The sequence below is a fragment of the Chlamydotis macqueenii genome, chromosome 11, assembly GCF_036417535.1.
Source record: "Chlamydotis macqueenii isolate bChlMac1 chromosome 11, bChlMac1.mat, whole genome shotgun sequence".
NCBI lineage: Eukaryota > Metazoa > Chordata > Aves > Otidiformes > Otididae > Chlamydotis > Chlamydotis macqueenii.
The window spans coordinates 3,967,875-3,993,522 of record NC_141566.1 but is presented as its reverse complement, the minus strand read 5'-3'; the positions used below and the strand labels follow the sequence as shown (position 1 = coordinate 3,993,522).

At 39.8% G+C, this 25,648-nt stretch overlaps 1 protein-coding gene across 3 annotated transcripts in view; it reads right to left on the bottom strand.

The window, feature by feature from the left end:
- AMMECR1 (AMMECR nuclear protein 1) overlaps positions 1-25,648 on the bottom strand; it is a 98,483-nt gene that overhangs the window by 11,756 nt on the left and 61,079 nt on the right. For all 3 annotated transcript variants that reach the window (XM_086756227.1, XM_086756228.1, XM_086756229.1), the window contains one exon: positions 4,649-4,763. In XM_086756227.1, coding sequence (XP_086612353.1) covers positions 4,649-4,763 — 115 coding nt within the window. The remainder of the gene's footprint in view (positions 1-4,648; positions 4,764-25,648) is intronic.

Below are 25,648 nucleotides of genomic sequence, written 5' to 3'. Positions count from 1 at the left end.
ACACACACATATTTATTGCTTCTGGCACTTGCTAGATTATTCCCCATAACACCTCTCTCTCTACATCTATCTCAGTTGAGCTAAGAAAAAACTCTTCCAAAACCCACCCCAAAACCAAAGTTTAAGCAACTTTCACGTTTGACTGTTCTGACTCAAAGTTCCAAACACAGTTTACGAATCTGCTCCTCTTGTGCTGGCTCCCCAACCACACTGAGAGGAAGAAATAACACTGCCCTCGTTAGACGATCAACATGGAATTCGTATGAGCATCTAACACTTCAAGCCTTGTTAAAATTTAAGCTTCTAGTTTACTATGGAGCAAATTGTCATCAAATAATCATTCCGTTCAGTTTTATCCACAGCACTGAAATCTGTAAGAGATTTGTATGCAATCACCACTGATTAGTTTAAGATGAATGAATTGTAAACATTTTGTCAGAAATATACTGAAGCAGGTAACAGAATCCAGATGGAATATCCCAGAGCTGGGGAAGTGCAACACCTCCTTGGTGTCAGAAACAAGTGTCTGCCTCTTCCTGCAGCCCACTCACTATTTGCTGTTCTCCACTCAAGACCAGAGACACGGCACGATGTACAACCCTTCCCTCCAGCACCCCAGTTCAACTGGGACAACCTCTGCCTGCCTGCTTCGGTTCTACCAGGCCAAGCGTTCACGTAACTGCATGATGAACCAGATCAGGCTGCTCCGGGTAACGACGAATCCTTCTGCTCGCTTACGGTTAGTCAGCTCCATCTTTGAACAGCGGCAAGCTATAAAACAAAAAATCTGGCCTGTAACTTGTACAGGATTCCTTACGAGACCACAGAACACAGCAGCTTTCCCCTTTACTGACCTAACGAGGACCATGGGGAGAGCTGTATACAAACCTGTCTGGAAACGGAGCCCTTCAGATTAAGCGACTCTTGCTGCTTATCAGGACCTGACCTCACTTTTTATCACCTGACTTCCACAGCTTTTGAGCCTCACCTTGGTAGAGAATACATTGGTTTCTTTCTGAACATCTTTCGTAGGGTTTAAATATCAGTTCTGATTTGACAACGGACGCAGACAACTACTCAGGAGATTTGCTCTCCACGTCATGACAAGCATTCTTTTTAAAATTAATCATTTATTTACATATATGGCATCACTGAATATCATCCAAAGAGAATAAAATATTGAGATCAAAACTCTCTCTTCTCTGCTCTAAGGAACATAAGCTGCAAGAGTCGCTGGTGCCGCTGCGCTTGCGGGAAGGAAAGCATTTCCACAGCTCTTAAACGTACTGACTTTGTCAACAACGAAAAGTCACCTTTCAGTCAGCATTACCGGTGACAACTATCCAAGCTAATAATTAAACCAGCGCACACAGGCCAAAGGGCTTTTGTATCCACACAGCAAGCATGTGCAATTCTGCAGGTTGGACTTTACTGAAGAACAGCAAGTTCAGGGCACAGATCTCTTTTGAGACACTGTAAGGAAGAGCTGCTGGTCAATTCTAGTTATTTATTACCCTGTGGGAATCACAATAATGTTTTACAGAAAATGTCTTCTTATAATTACAGACAATCACAATTTTTATGTTGTTTTAATTAAAAAATGGGGAGAGGGTCTTAATTAGCAAGACAAGCTTTACCTTTTAGCAAAAACCCACAGATTCTTAATTAAATTAAGGAGAAAATAAATTAAAAAGGCATTCATTTGCTGTAAGATGAAATAAAGAGGGAAGGAGTAGAGGCACTTTGCTTTCCTCTTCTGTATTTCTAGGAAAAAAAAGCACACAGGGGACACATTAAATCATTTGCCATTATGCTGTACCTCACAGCCGTACCCTCTCAACGTATCTTAAGAGTTTCTTTGAGATGGAGAGGTTGTGAACTCCACCCCAGCAGCAACGGACCACAGCAATATTCCATGGCTTCTGCCCAGCAGAAATGAAGAAACAATTCCCACACTCCCAGTGTCCATTTCAGACCCCTGCATCTGTTCCACTACAAGTGCCCTGCAATTCTTACAAAGCCACATGTAAATGAAAATACGAATCATGTTTCGGGAAGCATCCTCGTGAACCGTGGCACTGAAGCGGTTCGTTAAAGGTTTGTGCTTTCTCCTAGTTACTTTTACAAAAGGTGAAAATGGCAGCAATTTGAAATATCATACGTGAGCTAATAGCAGTCAATTCACTCCTACCTGCTCTTTCCTTGGTTGAAGTTTCTGCTGCATAAGGATCTCACACTGCTTTTCACAACGGAAGCGTTACTGTATTTAGTTTGGGAAGGTAATTCATTAATCAGGGAAAAGAAGATCTACCAGACTGCTTCAGGATACAGGAGGCACTCCTGAGCTGTGTCTCCAAATGATCTGGTCTCTAACCCACCAGAGCAGAGTTGTCCAAATTGGCAATTTTGAAATATTGTGACCTCTGTCACCGAACTGCTGAACTGGCTCCCACGAGATCCCCAGTAGCATCCCTACAGAAGTAAGGTCTCTCAACCAGGCTGGTGTTTTTCAGGATGATCTGTAAATAAGCATTACATGAGATGAAAGACGCAGGATCTCTCTTTACGTCATCCTCTAGGCATCCCAAAATGCCTTTTTGCCATTAACATCGCCTCACTGCAGTTCCCTTGACAGAGACAGGGACGATATAAGCTGTCTCACTGACAGGGGCACAAACAGCGATGAGTCACTCTTCCAAGGACTAACAACTATAAATCTCATCTTTCTCATATTTATACACCCCCCCCCATCCCTTTTCCATGGAAATTTTGTGCATCATCCACATCTACATATGATACAATTACTTGATAAGCACGTTTAACTTACAGGGAAAGAGGGAAAAAAACCAAAACAAACAAAAAACCCAAATCGTGGAACCTACTTTGTGACCATCTCTTTGAGTTCCTAGGAATTTGCCAGAGGTTTTAAAAAGCTATCATTAAGAAACCTTAAATGAAATAGGAGAGAGCCACTAAGAAATGGATAACACAAAGACCATCACATTTTTGACCCCTCCATTCTTCCCTCATAAATCAAGTCTTTGCAATCAGAAGAATCATGAGAATTCCTAAAATTAATCAGAACTGAGGAAGACTACAGTTCTGCATTAAGCTTGTTTACACTGTTGTTGAAGTCTCGAGGATTCTGCAACAAGATATAGTCTGATTTTTAATAAGTTACAATAAATGAAATTGAATTGAAAACATCACTACAGTCACCACCAGAAGTCAAACCAGTAAAGCGGAAAAACCCTACCAGTTTGCATTTTGGATCCTAGCATGGTTTAGTATTAAAAGTCACTACAGCTTTGATTACCTGAAAACACTGCTTACAGTACTCTGAGGGCTCAGTGACAGGACAAACTGCTTCTCCCAAAAAAGCTTCTTGTTGAGAGTGCACACACAGCTTCAGCCAAGGCTTATTCCTTTGGTCTGACATTACCCAAAAATGATTAGTTCTGTTTATGGTGAACATGCTGATAAAACTCCAAAGGAAACTTAGATTCTTCTCATTTAGAACTACGTATCAGAAGGGAAGAAGCCCTTGTCGTTATGAGCTGAACAGGAAACACATTTTTATTAGATTTTCGGCTACTGTAACATTCATAATGCTGGTTACTGCTGGATACCACCACTCTCATACAGCAGGGCCTCTTACCATTTTAACAACAAATGAAACTTCTGTTCAGTATACATTTGTTATGGGTGAACAGAAAGCCTGTTTTCTCGTAAGAAATCCTAAATACTTTGCAGGGCTAAGTCATTACCAAAGGGAAGGACTGTAACTTGTGCAGTGTCTCTGGCATTGTAACATGTCCGCTATCACATATGACAACTCAATTTTTTTATGTCCACTCAAGTATAGACTCAAAGAGCAACACAACAGTCATACTGACTGAGAGAAGAAGTTAATCTTAAATCCAGTAACTTGGTTTTTGCAAGTGTCTAATACCAAATAATTTGGGAAAAAGCAGAGGAATACAGAGTAACGCTTCCTGCAGTATATCTTCCCAAAAAGAACTCTAAAAGCAGCATTTGCAGCTTAATTTATTTCATGTTGCTGTCCCAAGAGAATGCATGAAGGTTTCCTAGAACCTAACAATTAAAATGGGTTCAGCTCCATGCATAATTAGCAAAGAACAACAAGAGCAATGATTTACTTGGCCCCATTGTACCAGGGCTTTGTGGGGTCTGTGTAGGCCACTCGCTCTGAAAGCAAAGAAAACTTTGGGAAAGATAAATCAAACTCTTAACTTTCAGACTGGAACATTCTCCTTCCAGAATCAGTGGACTGATCTACCGTGTTTCTGCAGTGAGCTGTGCTGCAGGAGGTTTTGGGACATCCTCAGGCACACGTCACCTTGCCCGATGGAGCCTCAGACAGAAATACAGCTGTGCAGACCGCTCCTGCTTTGAGCGCGTAACTGGGCCAGAATACAACTTCACTCCATTTTCATGGCTCTGACTTTTAAGGTGATAACAGTCCCACCAAAAGGATCTTCTGGATCTATGCACAATGCAATGTGTATAGAGAGCAAAACAGCGACAACGCCACTAAATACATGCAGGTAATTTAAGCTGTGTGACCTCTGCTATAGATTTTCTTGGCATCAAAGTAATTTTCTTACGAGATATCTGACATCCTTACCTCCCAGTCCATGTAGTCACATACATCTTCAAAGTTAGTGAGTAGAGACACTGAGCAGAAAAGCCGTGGCAGCTCATCCCTCGTCATTGGGGGGAAACGACTATCTTTAAGGGCACTGTTGAAGACAAAACAGAATTTCAAAGGATTTTTTTTGCTTTGCTTTTAAGTTCGAGGATCTAATGAATCAAATGAAAAGTATAAAAAAAAAAAAAATCCTGATGAAATGACGACCAGTTTGACAATCCAGTTGCCAGTGTAACAGACTGACCAACATTCCCAGCTTTTTCCTTGGACATTTGTTTCAGGTTTTGGCTGGCCAGTCAGGTTGTGGGCTGGGGGCCATTCCTTCCTGACCTGATTTTGCTATTGTGACAACCTTATTAATGAAGCAGCAAAAAGGTCTTGGAAAAGTCAGGAAAGCAGTAGCTCTTCTACTTGCTATTTAGTAAACCTCTTTCCAAAAAGGATTAAACTACACAACATAAAGTAGAGGGAGGAATTCTATAGCCTGCAATAATCAAACACATAATACAGTAATCAAACTGCGGAACTTAATTCCAAACAAGCAGATTATTCTCCAAAAATGAATAATATTCATGCTTACTGGCAAAGTAAGCCTTCACGAAAATGTAAAACCATCCAGGGCTCCACAGACCTGTAAAGCTACAGGACCTGGGGATGTTCCGCAAAGCAGAGGTAACGACCAGTAACAGGGCAGCGTGCACGCAGCTAAGCTAATCCTCAGGCACCATCCTAACGCACCTCACGGAGTAAAATCCACCACAGAGAGGAGCTGCCTGTGCACATCCCAGCGCGCTTCGGAAAACAAAGGGGTTAACAGACAGCAAGCAGTACCACAAGGAAGAACACCTGCAGAAACCTACTTGAATAAGCTTGATTAAGAACCAGTTAAACTGGAAAAAGGAAGGTTAAAGTGAGTATGGTATCTCTTTTTTTTTTAAACTAAAATTTACAATATGACATGTCTGAATACAAACACGCTCACGTCCAACAAAACCAGTGATCTCCTAATGGAGCTTTTTGATGAGTAAAGAGAATTTAAGATTAAGAGATTTACTGAAGAGCTACCAAGTTCTTCACGTGTCTCATCGTTCCACCTAACGATCAGACCACTCTTACTGGTTTAACAGCCAGTGGCTGCCATTAGCTGATTACAGCCATGGCGTTGAGAACGTGGCTGAAGTCTCCGCATCAGAGACGACTGTTGTACATAAAGAGCAGTGTAACTTTATTAACGTAGACAAAATAAGCATGCATAAGCAAAAAAAAAAGTGAAGTTTAGCTGAGGAAATTATCGTATGTATAACCAGAAATAGCTTCTCATCATGAGTTAATAGCATACAGTGAAGAGTTAAAATAGAACCTTCATTTTTCTGGGGTGGGGGGAAGGCAGGCTTTTTTCCAGATATGCTACAATTACAAAAAAGAACACAGTCCTGGAGCTTAGGCTAGAAGCCCTTCTTCCAAGCTTTGGAATTTTTACAGTACAAAATAGGTCAGAAATTCAGATTTTCATTATGAGACAAATTCACTATACAATGAAGTAACAGTTACTGGGCCTACGTCACCCATTGTTTAGGAGTAATTCTAGGCAACCTCAGGTAAAGTTGCCACAGATGAAGAGAACTTGGGACAGTAAGTAACCAGCCAAGGCCAATCTTTTGACATTTATGTAGCACAGACAGGCCTACACAGACCTGTAAAGAACTGGGAACACTGTGGAGGTTTAAAGCATAATGCCCATGATGTTCAACCAACGACTCTCACTGAAGATGGATCAAAAGATAGTGTGGGGGAACACGTATGTAAAGGGAGGATACTCTGAACACAAGGGCAGCTCAAACCAGAAATCCACCTAGCCCAACAGCAGTCAGCAAAATTAACCAATATAAGAATATGACAAATACCCAGGGGTACCTCCCCGGAATACTCTCCAGGAATCCAGCTGTTTATAGCTCCGGTATTTTGAGCCGGAGATGGTCCATCTGCCCTTACAAGCCCTTCATGGGTTTATTTAATAAATACATGCACACACGCTTTTAATATTTTACCCCACCTTTTACTAAAAACTAAACAATTATGTTCAGAAACCCCAACCCTCTTAAAAATCCAGTGCTACTACAAGTTTGATGGCACGCAAATTTCTCGTTTCCCTGAAGTACACGGTACCTCTATCATACACCAGTCTATTGGAACACACTACTGAAAGGCACCCAGAGACACGCATTACTTCATTAACAAAGAACAAATTCAGTTCTCTTGGGAAACAGCTGTATGCGTGGATATTCCCAATATTTGTCTAAACCTGGTTTTCCATAATCTATACAACAATCTTACCATCCAAAATATTTCCTATGTTGTAAGAATTTACAGCCTTAAAAAACCCTTTTTTTTTCCTCCCCACTCACTGAAGATCTGCTGTGCCGGCATTACTCCGTGAGGAACCATCCTTAATTCACTGCGCTTCAAGTTGCACAGAAGCAAACATGACACAACGCACACGTAAGCCACGTCTCGGCTAGCCCGCTCAAACACTGAGATAATAATTTTAAACAAGACGGGCGAATCATGACGGATTTGACTACTGCTAAGAGCAGAGATATTACACCTTCACGTGAACACAGTGGAAGCAGAAAGGCACAGAAAGGCACAAAAGCCTCCGGCATATACAGCAAAAAAGTAGTTCAGTGCTAGTGAAAGCAGAGCAACGCAGTAAGCGCTGCATCCTATCAGCAAGTTTAGCTGCCAATTCCATTATTCTACAATACAACACCAGCACAAATATCTTCCTTTCACATAACCACCTCATGATAACTACAATATTGTTAATCAAACAATGGTGCCATTTCAACTAGACCCAGTTCCTTCAGAACTGCTAGGTGCTGTTTTATCCGCACAGCCCGCTGAAAAACTGCTCCTCAACACCTCCACAACTGCACCCATCCGCGCACACACCCCGCGTTAGCACTCGTGCTGCCGAAGGTGAGGGAGATACCTGGCACAACAAACTCAGAGATCGGAGGAACAGCCTGACACCACTGTGACCGGTCAACACAGAACACTGCTACTCCATTTGTCCTTCTCCCATCTCCAGATCCCATATAACAATTTGGTTTATCTTTCAAATTTCAGCTTTGTCTCTGTTGTTACAGAAGTAAAACAAAAGTTTACCTGGAGAAAATGTGTTGACAATCAGCAACTGGAACAAAACACAGTGAAGGGGGAGTTCAAGAAGAAAGCATTTGCTTGTACTGGTTAGCTACACATGGAATATTCTGTCTGCTAATGCAAAATTTATGAAACTAAAATAGTCAAGCAATTACATCAGGTGCCAGTTTTATAAGAACCGCTTAAACCTTAATAACCCTGCCCTAATAAGTTTGATCTAGGTGTGCCATACACTACTTACAAGCTAGGAAATGTCCTCCTTGTAAGTGTTAATGTTACAGTTAGAGCGTCAGTTGTCGTCTTGGTCATTCTTTCATTATTGCCATGGTTGAAACTAAAGTAAGTTCCAGATACCTTTTGAAAACCTAAGAGCAGACCAGCTTTGTATCATCTCTTCACAGATTGTTTTCATTTCTGCATTTTGTAGAGTTTGGTTAGCAGGAGCCATGTATCATTAGAGATGCTTCCCTTCAGAATTCACCCATTATCCTTGAGCCCAAACTTTCTCTCTGTGGGTCGTGAATAAATCATCATTAGTGACTCTTCTGATGATGCCATTAAGACAAATGGGTGGAATCCAGCAGTGTTCTTCACGGGCAACTCTCCCCCTTGTACAAACCTCCCCTCGCAACGGTTCACAGACTGCCAGCACCTTCAGAGACATCAGCACATCTCGGCACTTACCAAGGATAAAAAACCTTGCATGAACTTTTACTTTTGTCGTTCCTGTTCTGGCAAGAGAGAATATCAGTTTCTAGAGGCAGCGTTTTGGTAATTACAATACACTTCATGCAGGCTACACTGACATATGCATGTAAATTCAGACTTCTGCCTCACTTGTCACGTTTGTACGCCTCTTGGTAACCAACTCAAAGCAAGCACAAAATACAGACAAGCTAACACATGCTTGCTTTCCTCAAAAGCTTGTTACTGGTCTGAGCTGTTCAGAATGAAAAGTCACTGTACAATTCTGTGTCAGCATTCGTGATTAGCAGAGAAGACTCTGGTCTGTTTATTTGATGGAAGTATTTCTGCAGTATTAGAATGTGATTTTAAAATCTTATTCAATGCCATATTCTTCTGTTAATTCTCCCAGTAGAAATACAAAATTATTCTTATCGAATAAAGTCTTGCCTATTAGATACCAGGTTTAAAAATATTAACTCCACAATTTTTCTCTTACACTTAGAATTAAGGAAGGGCAAGTGGAAATAATTAGTAAAGTAAGTTGGAAAAAAAAAAAGTCAGGCAGCGTTCAAAACTACTTTTAAAGGAAAAAATACCCATTTTAAAGGCATTTTCTAAACCATCTGTTCTCTATTCCTTAATGCCCACAACTAGTTTCCACATATTGCTGCTGAAGAACTGGAAGTACACGGTAGCGAAGAGCTGAAAAGAAACAGTGCCAAGCCAGGGGAACTCTAGCTGCCCAATAAACAGACATGAGTTTTTCCACAGGGAGCTCTGCTCCACGTTAAAAGCGAAGCAGGCAAAGTCAAAATTGAATCCTGTTCCAAGAAAACTATTTTTAGACACAAAATGCGTGCACACACACGCAAAGCCTTTCTAGTTAACATACTTTATTTACGCAGTCTTGGGTGCCCTACTAAGATCAAGTAGTTGCCAGTTGAGGAGAAAAAAAAAAAAAACCAACCAAAACAAAGTATTACTCAACTATCAGGTTTTCTCCGGCTGAGCCATGCTCTACAACCTCAGCTTCTCCTCAAATGAAGTTTATTTGGCCACAGGCTCTCCAGAAATATTTTTCAATACTTCAATTTTCCATGTTCCACTCCTCCTTGCATTTAAGATATAGAAAAGCTTGCAAACACTTTAAAGACACTGAAAATATTTAAAGAAAAATAAACGGTTCAAATTATTTTGATTTACTATGACAAACAGCAGGAGGCTTAGCAAAAAATAAAATTAAGGTTTCTATTCCTTAAAGACTACATCTTGGTTCTGTAAAGCATCACCAGAACAGCTCTTGGATCATCTGAAATAACAGTACGAGCAGGTGAACCAAAACGCATTACATCATTGTGTTCTCCATCTGGAACTACAAAAATGGTTTAAAAAAATAAGTCCGCTTCAGTCTTTAAGAATCTATGGCTCTTAAATAGGATGCAACAGAATGGTAACAAACAGTGGGACACGAATTGGGGAAATAAGAAAAGTAACGGAGCTACGTTACTCCTACTCATTACAGTTTAGAAGTGCCTGAAAATCTGTGACTGAATTTAAAGAATCCTTTAAAAAAAGTCTGATAGCATATAAGCATCAAAAATAGTAAAGGAGGATTTAGGTGTAGATGAATGAAGGTATTCAATGAATTAAATTATTAATATTTTATTTTTTTATTAAGTAACAATTATTAACAATGAAATTTCTCACTAAACCTCTTTTTTGGAGACAGTCACATCTACAGACCCAAACTGGACAGAGTTTAGGCAAAACTGGACACAATTTTGTACGGTACTGGAAATTACTTTGGGGGCTTAAACACCACACAAGGGACGGAGATGTAGAGGACGCTGACAAACACTGGGTGTGATGTAAGTAATACTCAATTTTATGGGAAGCGTGAACGAGGCGGAGACATCAAGCGACTCACGCAATTCACGGGGCTCACGCAGGGAGCCAGCGACAGAACCAAGAACAGAATCCAAGCTCCTCAGCTCCCCAAAATCTGCTTGCTGTGACAGCCTCTCCTCCACAATCTGCTCAGCCTGCCGTGTAGAAACATAGCTCCCCGAGGATTAATCAAAAGAGAACTGATAAATTTAATCCAATTAATACAATTTAAAAAAAAATAATGAGATACCGTTCTTCAATTAATCCAAAACATCTTGAAATTAATGAGTGGCAAACTCCCTGCATTTTACGTAACAGCAAAGAGACGACAGCACCAAGAGACGCTTGGTGCCAGGGTTTCGGAAAAAAAAATCTGTCAATACTTATTGTTTTTTCCATTGTTGGGTTACTGATCAGTGAAGTCTGTTAAATTTTTTACTTTTTCATTCAGTAACTTCAACAGGAAGAAATTATGGAACACTTAAGCAGATCACCGGTATTTTCCTAGTGAAAATCAACTATCATAACTCCGTTTGGCAGAGACCAGAAAAAAAACGGCTTCCAAGACACGATACGCAAGTAATTTTTAAGCCAGAAAAACAGAGCAGTGTGCTCTTCTTCAGAAACCGAAATTATTATGAATAAAATTCTCCTCGTTTTCCGCGTAAGAGATCAGCCAGCCTAACACAACCCACATGACAGCCTTTAACAGCTCTAATTTATGACCCGCAGAGTTTTGCCAACTTAAATGGCGATTTCAACAAGCGATTTACACGCGTCATCAAATCATCTGAATGCAAGGAAAAAGAATTTATTTATATTGTATTTTTTTTTTTTCGGTCAGATTGGAAAAATTTCCAGGAAAGAAAACAACTGTGAATGACGTGTTTTTCCTGAACCCTCCCTTACATTTGGGAGAGAGAAAGGGAAAGAATAACAGTGACACTTCCTGCACACTATGTTGCTAAGTGGCAGTCACAGGGTAAAAAAATAAATATATATATACAATTGTTGACATCTAGCAGGGAAATACTTCTCTGAAGTTCTTAGCCCGTTTTATTAGCACAGTGCAGCAGGTCATGGCAATAATTTTTCAGGTGGGGAAAAATACAATACTGATCTGGAATTTTGGCTCTTCAATCAATTTTTTTTATTTTTTAACTCCACAAAACTGCAGTATGCCATTAAGTCTCTCTCCCAGTCTCTGTCTGGATTCAGACTTTAGCTTAACAGGAAGAAGGAATATTCTGATACTCTAATTCAGACCGTTATTTTAGCTTTGAAAAGCATAGCATTCATCTAAAATACACCTCAGAGCACGTACATAAATTGTTTAAGAGGACTTGTCAGAAAAGGCAACCCTCATTCATCAACTAGGTAAGACAAGTAAGTCCCTGAGGTGCCTAAAATAAGCTGTGTATATGTCCTCCAAAACTCTCCAGTAAGGGTGGAAACGGTTAGCAGTGTGGAAATTGTTAACTGGTTACTATCAGCAAGGCTGCAGCAGTTAGAGGACACGATACGCTAAGTCAGCAAACACACCGGCTTGGTTTGAATTTAACAAGAGTCAGTCAGCTTTTTCAGGTTTTGGGTTTTTTTTTTTTTTTTTAAACAACTATGCAGGACTGGATATTGTCAGACTTCTTGCACACAGCATCACAATGTTATAGAAGACATTAATATAATACACTGATTTGAAAAGTACATAATATCTATTAAGAACAGACCCAGAAACAGAAAGAGATAAAAAGTTTACAGGGTTCTATTCCAAACGTTCTCCTAAGAGAACATTTAGGTTTGTTCACAATGTCCTGAAGGACAAATCAATATACCGAGTTTTTATCACCAGTTTCAAATTGCTGAGTGGCAAGGAAGAACCGAAACGCTGGGCAAAAGAACCATCTCCCAAAGAGAGAAATCACTACGGGCTCACCTCAGTGGTGTCCTGAGCTCCTCTCCCAGTCAGAGAACAGCGACAACAGGGACAAGAACAGCTACGTTCCAAAGTCTTTTCTAAACTCAGATGTCAAAAGATCTAAAAACTTCATCTGTAGGGAGTTTGCTAAAGGCAAGACATCTAAACTTCTTGGTTGGTAAAATTATTCATCTAAATCCAAGACATACTTTAAAAAAAAAAATAAAAAAATTGTTGTGAATCAATCTTGCGGAACGAGGCAGGGTAATTCACATTTTCCCAGGGAACACCAACACCTCTGTACTCTGCGACAGAGGTGCCCAGCTGCAGTGTGTGTTAATACCAGCGCTGCGCACGCCGTGGCAAAATGGTGCACGGTCTGGAACAAAACAGAAGTAGCTGCTGCTGGTGATGACAGAACCAGGAAAACCTTAATAATCCCCACTTAACGGGACTACTTTCAAGAATAACACTGGAAAAAAAGTTAACAAAAGCTGTATTACAAATGGTATGTATTTATGGTTGTAAATCAGGGCTTTTTGTCAACATTTCGTCATTGAGCTGGAAATTCTCAAGATATATTTATAAAAATATTAACATTAATATTAGTCAAATACATGAGGGAAAAATTAGAATAATTCAGTTATTCTGTTTTGAGTACTCCTGAAACCTGAACAATTAGGATATATTGCATTCAACTGTTCCCCCATCACTGCTAATTTCAGTTGTACATGCAGTTCAGTATTTTTACCACCTGCTTCGTGCTGTACGAACTCAATGCTTTTGCATTTGTGCAGAAGCAGCTCCGTTAGACAGCAGGCAAAACAACAGTCACTAAGGCATCACAGCAGGTAGGCAAAGGGTTATGGAAATCTTTTAAAATGTCTTTAATACACACAGAGTTTGATACTGACTGCAGTTACAAGCGGAAAATGATTCAACGGCTTCAATTATATTCTTACCAGTATTTTTGTGTGTGTGTGCCTGAGTGTATTGTGCCACCCATACACACAATCAAAAAGCAAACCATACTGGTATCGCTGATAAGGTGCTGGGACCTTGCTGTTTTTCCCCAAACAAGTTTACCAGTTGTTCAAATCAACACAAGTTATTTACAGAATATTTCTAGGGGTACTTAAAATGGCCAAACAAATCCTTATTTAACCTTGATTTCTTGCTCTGGCTATCCTGACTCACGGGACACGCAGAGATCAACTCCAGAGCGCACACGGGATGACTAATGTCCTCTGGGAGGCTTCCCAGTGAACCTGCAGTCAATGGGAGGATCCGCTCCGGCACGGAGTTGACGTGCACCGCACAACGACCGCTGTCTGAAACTGCCAGAGCTCTCACTGCTGCTGGCTCCTCAGCCGGGTCTATCAGTGTTGCGTATGTAGCCGAAAAAAATTACCAAACTCCTCACTCACCAATATAAAGTTTCTCATAAGAAAGCACATAACCTTGGAAGCTGGAAAAGCTAAGGCTTCCATAAATTTAATGAGAGCTTTTTAGACTAGAAAGAATACAACTCTGACAATTACCCAGAGAAATATTCCAACACACTCTGAATTCTGCCAAATAAATCCAGTTCATCATTAAGCCACAATAATTTTACACTGTGCGGATATAACATCTGAAATTAATTTCTCTTTCTTACTACTACAATGCATTAAGGAAACAATGAAGGCTTGCATGGAGAGGTCCTTGAAGTTTAGGAGAATTTTGTGTATGCGCTTTTATGGCCTTTAAGTGGAGAAGCAGGATCATAAGTCACAGCTCCTGCAATCTGCTCCCATCAGAAAATACAATGCAGTTAGAACTGAAAAAATCCACAAAGCAATATTGTGGTGTCCTGATAAGAGCCGCTTCAACTTCCTTACTGTTTCCTGAAGCCAGAAATCTTACACTACATTGCTTTTGTGGTTCTGAAGGACTTGGCTTTCTCCTCGAATGTAAAGAAAGAGCAAACAAGTTAAAGACTCTGTATTTTCCTCATTTTTCTTCAGTCCCGTAGGGCATGGGGGGTCATTGTGCATTACTATACTGTGTGTCCTATTACACTGAAAAAAACCCACATAAAACTTAAATTAACCCAACTTTAAGACGTAGCAGAGCTTCAGTAAGAGTTTAGAGGTATGCCTTCACAAAGGAATGCTAAATTCAAAGTCTTCCCATAACGGGTCAGTGAGTGAGGGGTACAGCTTATAGCAAATTACAGCACGAAGCGTGCAATTACTGCGCATTCGCCCAGGTGCAGCAAAAAAAGCTGCGACTGCTGTGTTCCATACGCCCCACACCTCTAGAAGTGAGCAAATTCAGATCGGAATATCCATGCAAAACAGCCGTCTGTACTCTGAATTGCTCAGCATGGACCTCGAACAATATTTTCTGACTGCAGGGGAACAGAAGGTAAAGCAGCTGTTTGCAGCAGTTTCTTCGTAGGTGGCAGCTTCTTTTTTGCCTTTCCCCGTGTCCCTCAGCCCTCCCTGCATCCATCATCCTGCTGGGATAAATGAGGACAACGGAATTCAAAAAGGCATGACAATTTTTGTGTCATACTCATGCAAACATTCAGGGAGCTGAAAGGTGTCAATTGCCATGGAAATGTCCTGGTTTGAAACATAAAAAGCAAAGCCACTGCACTTAAAACAATCTCACAACAGAACACGGCAAGCTTGGCACAGTCGTTCCAGACGCTTAATTAAAAATTGAGTCAGAGAACTGACCAGGGTTTGGTGTGTAGGTTTGTGTTTGGTGAACACATAACAGACTGGGCAGAAAGCTCTAATTGAGCTCCAACTGGACTAAATCATAATGTCACTAAAAGGCTCTCCAGCAGATGGCAAAGTTTAGATAATTAACCAAAACGAACTGCTCAATTACATTTAGAACTGTACAGCTTGAGCAACGCTAACCACTCAGATCCCCAGGAGCATAAAGAGAAGTCTCTAGAATTCTTTAGATCTCCAGCAAGTCTCTCAATATTGACCTCAGATCACAACTTCACCCCAAAACAGTGAAGTCAAGACAACAATCTTTAAGGACGCTCTGTTGCTGAATTCTATCCTTATTTAATCAATTCACAAAATACTACTCCCCTCTAAAGATGCATTCAAGTTATAATTTTAAAAAAGAACAAGTTAACATGAAATATTTTAAATTCTTTATGAACTGTAAAAAGCCTCATCTTAAGCACATATGGAAAAATATGTTCCTAAACATCTCAGCAATGCAATGGTGTACAAATACCTGAATATAATCCAAATATTTACATGTTCAATTTCCTGCAGCTTGTAAGAAGGCTTTCTTTTTATTATGCTGTTGAAAGTCCAGAGTAAAAAAAGAGTACTTGTACTGGTTTTGGCTGGGACAGAGTTAATTTTCTTCACAGTAGCTGGCACAGGGCTGTTTTGGGTCTGTGCTGGAAACTGTTGATAACACAGGGATGTTTTAGTTACTGTGCTTACACAGCATCAAGGCCTTTTCTGCCTCTCACCCCACCCCACCAGCGAGGGGGCTGGGGGTGCACGAGGCGTTGGGAGGGGACAGAGCCGGGACAGCTGACCCCAGCTGCCCAAAGGGACGTTCCAGACCACAGGACCTCTGCTCAGCCTATACAGGTGGGGGAAGAAGAAGGAAAGGAGGAGACGTTTGGAGTGATGGCATTTGTTTTGATACCATTTGTCACAAATACAGAAACTATGTTTTATAGTGAGGACTTGGAAACCACAACGATGGACAAATTAAATATATATCATCAGGTTAAGAATAAAGAACACAAAAGGGATGGTAGAGTACGCAGTAATTGAATTGTGAAGGGAAAAGATCATATGAACTTACTCAAGGTGTTCCATTAAATGTTTGTCGTGGTTGAACTACGACAATGTTTCATAGAAAAAAATTAAGACAATAAAATACTCTGAAATATGAAGGTATTGATTAATATAGTGTGATAAATGAAATGAAAGGTGACAGAATCCAGTCTTGAAATTGTTGAACAAGTGTATAAACTGAGAATAACCCAGGGTCCACACTGTCTTACAGACTGGAATATGCGCACTCACAATACAGGGCATTGAATAATAGTGTGGCTTGGTTCCTAAGATGCATGTTCCTCAGTATCACAACTCAACTTGGATTACGTTTAAACTAGTTGCTTTTTATCCAAGTGCAATCTCTTACACATACCGTGAGTACATCTACAGAGAGATGCAAATCTGAGTGCTGTCAGTGCAAAGGTTGGTATATGAGCTCACGGCATTCTCAGTGTTTTCATAAATACGGTGAAAAAGACAAGCAAAAGATTAACCTCTTAGCCATTCCTTATTTCATGAGAATTTGCAGGCACGAAAGAAACAATTTTGGTTTCTAGACACTTACTCGTACGATCACAAAGCCATCCTAGAATGCAGGCATGAGAATTGCTGCCTCAGGACAAAACTTAGTTCCTCCTTTAAGGCAACAAACAAGGTTCACAACATTTTTTTTCCTGTTAATTTTGTATGTAAGATTTTTACTTCATACATGAACTTCATTAACAGATTAAACTGATTGTTCAGTATCTCCAAAAATCACCAACTAAAAGACAGAGTATGTTTTAGATACATAAACACACTGTATACAGCTGGAAGCTTTGCTTCCGGCATTTCCTTCCCTTGAACATCTTCCACACACAAGTAAGCTGTCTGTATGTCATCATCTCATTCTCCTTTTAATAACTCTGCCACTTCTCTCTCTCTCATGAAAGCAAGTCACCATTTCATCCCTTTATGCCTTCGAGCTTTCTGTCACAATTCTGTCTACTTGGGGTGGCACTTTCAGTGCCACCTGCAACTTACTCAGCCCGCAGAAGTGACTGGATGTGGCACTCACAAATCACTGTATCTAAGGTCAAGATGCCCGAGCCACCGAACCTTCGCCAGCACGCTAAACAGTACACTCAGTTCCAAGTCTGCCAGCTGTCGCTCTGTGTATGTTTTCCACTCTAAAACAGGTTTTGAGTAGCAAATAAAACCAGCTGAAGTGGAATGAGAAGGAAGTTCTGAAATGAAGAAGAGGCAAAAGGGTCAGGTTAGGCTACATCTGTCTGTCGCCTCAGAAACCATAGCTTCAGCGTTCAAGGAATGTACTGAACAGCATTACATCTATTTGCAAATTCTGCTCAGCTACAGAATAAAGATTATTACAGAACATGAAAGTATAAACACAAGTGTTTGACTATGAGATTACATAAAACGTGAAATTTGTGTTTACTAATTAAATATTTCACATAATATCTTCTTAGGGAAACTACAGGGCAAGTTCTTCTCTCTTTGAAGGTAGCAGGGGTTCTGCCCTTGTGCTAACTTAGCTTTCAACTACCACTAGCACCTTACACTGCTACGTATGTTGAACTGAGGGAACTATTCCAGAGCAACTGAAGCCTGGGTACTCACGTTAAACGAGGATACAACGGGGGGAACACACAAAGAAATTGGTTTATTCATCATTATATCCATCAGTGCTATAATTCAACACATCCAACTAGGTGTTTAATACAGAAGCAGAAATAGGTTTCATCACCTTTCTAAAAAGTAGCTAAAAATGTTTCACCTCTGGAATATCAGGAACACTTTAGTCAAACACACAGTTCTGTGAAACTGTATGTAACAGCTCTTGGAAATCTAAGTTTTTGTTAAAAAAAAAAAAATCAAATTATAAAATCCCCATGTATTGTAGACTTCCACAAACCTGAAGAGGATTTTCTGAGCAAGGAACCAGGAAGCCGCCCTTCTGGCAACTGAAAAAGGAGAACACAAAAAGCGAGGGTTGCTCTAACGCACGAGGCTGCATGCAGTACAGACCTCCGCAGACAAAGCACAGCTGCTGCTCTTTGCAACCAGGGATTAGCAGTCTAGGTCAAAGGAAAAAAAGCCTCTCTGTAGCTAAGTGAGCAAACTGCAGAATGCATCCTCAGCACAGATGAGAAAGGGCCATCTAACCAGCTTGCAAATTGCGTGGAAGCTTCTGGGAACAGAAACAAAACCAGCAGCAATTTCTTGACAAACGTGAAAGTGTTTCTGGTGAAAAGCAGTGATGCCTTGTTAGAGGACTGAGGTTGTGATGACCTTTCAGTTATTTTAAAAGCACATTTCCCCTTTCCCTTCTTTGTGTTTGTACATACAACAAGCACTTTTTCTTCAAGGCAAAGCCAACATGCTATCTGTGGGGTTTTAACAGCAGCATCTGGAAGTAACTGGCCTAGAGACAACAGAAGCAGCTCTCTCAATTGTCTTTCATATGAACTGAAGCTGTTAAAAACATACATATGGGGTTTTTTAATGTAGACATTCAAATCTCTTTCAACCTTGATACAGCTGAGAAGGTATTTTGGCTTTAAAATGTTTTTGGCTGTACATGGACACTTCAGTTGAATGGGATATAAGCCAATATTTGAAGAAAAATAATTACTTAAATATACTTTCATTCTAAATGATTCACTTTAGCAACTTTTCTCATAGAGAAAAAATGAACAGTCTTCTAAACTGAGAAATATTGTTTGAAGGTACCAATGTGAGTCTATTTCTAACCTGGCTTAAAACACTGAAAAAAACCACACGCATAAAACACTGAGAACGTTACTGGCAATTAGGCTCGTACCTAAAGTGGAGAATTAATTGCATATTACAGGTAGCTTGGGATCTATTTCAGTCTGCGGTATTATAGGAGTGTAAGTCATTAAAGTCACTTGAACTAGAAGTATCAAAATTTGTACTGTTCAAAACCAAGAGCTTTTCTTCTTTTCCCTGTCAAACTGAATTCAAACTAAATAGAATTTACTCAACTGAAAAATTCGTTAAAAACAAAAAGGCGCAACATTATTCACGTCAAAGTCACAATTTCTTGCTGGTAAAAGTTTGATGTACCTGATTTCATATACTGCCCTACACAATTACTAGTAATGGCCCTTATCACAAAGTTCCTCCTCAGTGAAGCTGGGGTTGCAGCTCACGACAGACGGGGAAGTTCCCAGGAGCTGCGCTCAGGCTCGTCACAGCACTCCTCCAGCCCTGCACCAGTTCCCCATGTTCTTGTGGGGGTTACTTACAGACTGTGCTTCTCCAGCCCGAGAGACCGCTTGCCTGACAACTGACTCTTTATTACAAGTAACCTGCACTGAGGAGAAAAAAAAAAAATTAAAATAAATATTTATTTATTTATTGCATTGGAACAACAAACCTCAATTTATGCATGTAAGCTAGCAGACTTTGTATCCTGCATGTTATATTTAAAACACAGGCACCAGTCACCGTTCCCCTCCTCCAGTATCCTTGCTTTGAGTGTTACCAGTCCTACTGAAACTGGTACCGATGGCCAAAAGAAGCTACTAGCCACTACAGTAAAAAAAAACTATTCTCTGTATGTTAATGACAATTATATTAAGAAAAGTTTTAACTAAAAGATTTGAAAACCCACAAAAATGTAGGAATCTGTGAGGTTAGAAGGTTTTTTTGGATCTACATCAAATATTCCTAAGGAACTGCTTATTTACATACTTCAACAGCATTGGACGCTTTGTAGACTGTATCAATATGTTGGCATTTACACAGCTAAGAAATCAAAGGATGTTCAGTTTCTGTTTCTAACATAAAAGTTATCACCAATACACACTTGTGTGGAGTGATATATGTACTGCACACACTTTTATGAAGTACAGCTGATGCAGAAGTGCATCAACAATTCAAAGGGAAGAGACAAACTTGGAGTGCTTTTGTCCCTAATATTATATTTTAAAATCACCCTAGGGGAAAAAAAAAAAAATAGACCACCAGTACTGTTATTTTCAGGTAAACATATATTCCCTCCTGCAATGCATCAAATGAACAGTAAAACTTCAATCATTTGTAAATGATGAAATTCAAGACAGGTCAACTCCCTCCTCCGCACTGAGATCGCACGCTCACAAATACGTACGTGTATGAGCTGAAACAGTACAGAGCGCTGGGCCTGTAAGAGTTTTAGATACCTCAGAACCTGAGCTGTGTTTAGGCTCAGACGTCTTCAGACGTTCTTTAGCATTTGATGTGGCTGCTTATGTCACACCAGTAGTGGATCCACTATTTCTTCTTCCAAGACCTTCTCTTCTCCTGGTGTCAATAGGAATGATTTTTAGAAACTGGTATACATTGGTACTATTTAAAAATACCAGAAAATTCTGCTGCGTGTTTACAAGAGCATTTTAATTCTCATTACTCTGGTAAATTCCATTTCAAAAGCTTCAACATCTTTGTGTTGAAGTGAACAGAGATAATGAGGGCTTTCAGAGCCTGGTCCCTCACACCCAGTTCGTGCTATTTCTTCTTTATACAGCCTTAAGAGGAAGCATCAGAAAACACCTAACTGGAGGAGGTGCTGACAGACTGAAAACTTTAATTGAGACTTCTTTCCCACAGTGCCTCCCACACAAAGCTGCAGAGTTTAAAGATTTTAAAAGCTTATAAGCATAAGAGCCAATTCTTTTTCCTTTGACCTCACTTAATCCCTGATAACTTCTATCAAACCAGCAGATTTCACCAAAACTTAGCTCCTTGAGCCAAATAAAGCCTTTAAGTTTACTCCTACCAGGTGAGGTGTCCAAGGTACCACCACTGCACCTCAATTTCCAGCATCTTAGGAAGTGAGGGACAAACTATTTTAACATCTTTCTCACATTTAGCACACATAAGCACTGCCCACCTCCCCCAACCTTAGCAATAAAGTTGTGGGAAATGTCCCTTACTCTATATTAAAAATAAACATCTAAGGCTAAGCCAAGAACAGAGACAGAAACTTGCACAGGAGCAGGTAACTTCTTTGCCAACGTCTTCCATTCTGTCCTAGCTAAGAGTTTCCAAATATGCAAAGCCTTCCTTTAAAACGCAAGTGCTCTGAAGCACACTTCATCTACGCCTGCCCCTGCTGCATGAGCACAGTCCCATCTTGTATTCTGCAGCACTGGCCATAACCCAGTACATCCCTGTAGCACTTAAGGAATCAGCAAGTCACCAAAAGCCACAAATGAAAGCAAATTCCATTCCAAAAGATTGTTAGAAAGTGTTTTGAAGCCATTCCCTTTAAGAGTATCATGCAAAAAGATGAAAAAGTTGACCAAAAGCCATGGAGTACCAACAACTATCCACACTAGTAATGGAAAAGTAAGTTATGGCATCATAGATCTTTGCTAGTAAAACAGAGGGGCCAGTTCCCCTGACTCTACCCTCCTCCCAAATACTTACACCAAGTAATATTCAAAGACAAGCACAAATCTGACTTTCAACCAAAATGGAGTTTCAACTCAACAAGAACTCTGTCTTTGAACTGCCAGGGTGTGCACCATTTTCTTAGCATATGAGAAGGAGACTGTGTGGGAAGAACATGAAATGCAAGAGCATCGTGGGAACGATGAGAGCCACAAACGGCATGGCTCCTCCCTAAATCCCATCTGGAAAGTCTGAGTAACTGCTGGATGTCCCCAGTTACTTATTCATATTCAATCCAATTTCAGGAATATCTGATTTACTCAAAATAAGACAAATTACATCAACTAACGCAAGTTATTTTGCTTGATCATGGCTTTTTCAAAGCGTGCACTTTATGAGAAGCATATTTTTGAAATTCACAATTTTTAATGCATGTTTTTTGAAAATAAAATGATGAAGTATTTGAATTCTGGACAGTTCCCTCAGTTACACCAAATTCTACTACTGAGACCTTAGACTTAAAATAGTCTCAGCCAAACCCCCTCCAAACTTCACTGAGCCACTTAATACAAATATAGTCATTTTGAATTCTAAAATTCCATTTTCCCTAGATCTCCAGTTACCTTTCGTAAACAGTCAATTTACAGAGCAAGTTTATTCCACCAAATGCTCCCCTGTGCCAAAGAAATCATATTCTTTAATTCAGTTTTCCCAGCAAAACACTGAAATGGTTATCAATATTTGATAACCCTGGATCTATTTTAAAAGCTTTAGCAGGGCACTTCACCTTTCATGAAGATAATAATCTAGGGACTGTCCCTCCATTTGTAGTGTTTTCCTCTGGTTTCCTTCAGAAAGTGTTGCTAAGGAAACAGACTACCACCTACCATTAGGTCCAAGGGTCTAGCAAGGTTTTTCTCAGGAAAAATAGACGAATAATTACAAAACTGCTATCTTTAAAAAAAAAAATTAGGAAAAAAAATTAAGGCAGAATTACTACAGCCTGAACACACACAATGTGCAAGAAACTTATATTCACTGGGGCATGCTCCTTCTGCCTCCTAAACAACAGTATTTTATTTTAATTTCCTGATGAAATATGGAGAAGCATTGAACCCGTCACTAAAGGAAAAGCTTGGGTTTTTCCATGTCTAGAGCCAGTATGGTACTCAGGTTTGCCCTTTGAGAAAAGGCAGCAGACAGCTCTGTTAAGCAACAGTTCCGTGAAATAACGACCTGGCACTGTGCGCACAAAATCACCACAGACCTACTTACTGAACAGAGTCACAGAGTAACTACGCCTGGCTCAATAAATTCAAATTTGTATACTTCATCTAGCCTTTCCGGTATTGCGCGTTTACATCACAATCCATTTTACTCCTAAACAATTACATTCTACTATGACAGACTTGAGGATTTACTCAAATTAAAGTGGTGTTATTTATAAAATCAATGTCTACAATAGTTCAGTAAGAAGTTTTTTTTTGGCTTAGATGAAATTTAAGAACATTAACAGCTCCAAGTTTCGGTAAAGTCTCATCTCTATGCAGATGTTACGGCAGGCAAAACACATGAGTCCATACAAAATTTCTGTATGTTAAAATAATTTTGCCTTGGTTCCGTTAAAAGTAATCAGTCATCATTTAAAAATTAAGATGCTGATACCTTAATTTTCTATTTTACCAGAAGCATTTTGTCAACAAAAAGGGGGTTCTGAGGTTATTAATACCACCAATACAATAAGACCACCACAAATACATACTCATCCATATATCTTCTAATATGTAAAGCAAAGCTTACTGCTAAACTGTCTTAATATACTTTGGCCCAGTTCTGACTTAAGAGTTTAAGACAATTCTATGAAGTCGGTTGCAATTCCTGTGAAGATCATAATAAAATATTAACACAATGTACCTTATCATTACTAACACTACAATTAAGAGAAACAGCACGTGGCCCAGATACGACAACTCTTGAGGACTAAAAAAAACAATTAATTTAAGCCTGTTAGCAAAAGTGAAAATTACAGCTACCTTTGCAAATGATTTCTACACAAATGTAAACCAGGTAGAGCATGTGCCAGCAGACAGGGACAGTAAATTCAGAATTTACAGAAGAGTAAAAACACCAAATAGAACAGAAGCACCTTAACTATTCTATATTTTGGCAGCTGAGGCCGCTCACAAATCCTGCGGCCACACAACAAAAAACCTTAAAGATGCCACATCCTTAGCCCTTACACCTTATCTCTGAGTCATGACAGAATGTGTTTTAAAAATAAAACTTCTTAAAAACTGAGAAACTTCCTACGTCCCCAAGAATGGAGGATGCTCTGAAAATAAGCAGTGTACTCTGAAATATTACCTGAAATGCTATTTCCAAGAATTAATTCAGACACTGAAGGTCACAACAGAAATGTCAAAAACAGATATAAACCCCCCAAATCTGCAGTCAGATACACAAACGTGCTTTGCCCTCGATCAACGGCTGTGACTGACTACGCCCAAAGCAACGCTGCCCGATAGGAAAGGCTTTGGGAAGTTAGCGCTGAGTTGTAGGGGCTGATTACAGGGAAGGATGAACAAGTCTACAATTAGTAAGAAGAAACAGGAATTAAACAGAGTAGTGACCTCAGCTAAACACAAGTGGAAAGCTGCCCTGTTTCCACAAACACTTGCCTCCAGTCTGTAGAAAATAAGGCCAACAGCACTATTAATGTGATCAGTCATTCAGCATTTTTCAATTTCACCCCTTAAGTAAGTCTGCCATACTGTAGTCTTGTGTCGGATGGATAACTTCACTGTGTGGAACAGGAGGAAAGGGTCAACGTTTTCCACAGAGAGCAGGCAGGCGATACGGCAGCAACAAGGACCAAGAGTCTTGAAATTGCTGACAATACCGAGCAGTAGTTGATGCCACTGGTAGCCAAAACCTCACATGGAATCTACACCCGAACTCAGTTATGAGAAAGTTGAGCTGCAGGTTTCATTTAATTCAATCTCAGGCTTCTCATCTCAAGCTTCCCTCTTAAGTTTTCAGTTCTTGATCAACCACATCTAGGCTGAATGTCTGACAGCAGTCATACTTCTCTCAGGTGGAGTGGCAAGCAGAACACACAACAAAGAGATGGATTACATCACATATTCAGTAGAGACAGGCCTACACTGGTTAAAGAGGGTGGGTTACATATTATTTTAAGATTTAAATCCAATTTTCAGACATTATGCTACTCCAGTTAAGGCTTGGAGTGCTCAGATTTTTCTTCAGTGCTTTCTTCTGCAACAGAAGGCTCTGTCATACATCTCCCTTTTTCTACCTCTTCTCTACTAGTTCCCTCCCCAGATACATATTCCAGCCTTGATAGCACAAACCAAGGCAGAGTTCAAACTTAATTTATGCACCTATACTTGTTATATCCACTAAGCATAAAATACAACTTCAACTTATATGAAATAGATAGAAAAACTAAACTAGAATGAATAAATGAAACCATTTCATTGAGTATCTCAAATGTAAGAGAGCAGGAGTTTAAAACTTCAATGCCAAAACCTAAGTCTTACTGCACGAATACATGAAAAAGTAATTTATCAACCTGTTATGCAATTCTGTGGTAACCTGCTTCCAAGTCCAGTGCATTTTCTTGAAGGAGCTGTAAAACACAAGGTATTTTTCATAATCTGGACTGGTTCATCTTTACACATTCAAGTGGGATATTCAATTAACACACCCAGTCTAGAGGACTATTATGCCCATTATAAACTACTTACGTCCTAATATACAATGTTCAATACTGTAAGACATTTTGGACACGGACAGATTTTTATCCAACTAACTTCCTAGTAAAATTACATTAAAATCTACCTTTTCGTAAAGTTCTGCAGAAGATTTTAATAATACACTTCCCTTCTCCTATGTTTCACTGATATAACTGCAGTGAAAACTGAACTCTAACATATAGATTTTATTAGGAATACATTACTAGAATTTTGAACTATGGGTATTCTCATTCCTCCTCACAACTTAGGCAGATGCATCCAATTAGCGATGAATCATTCCACATGAATTTCCTGTTTAGAACACACTGGCAATACCAGCATAACAACC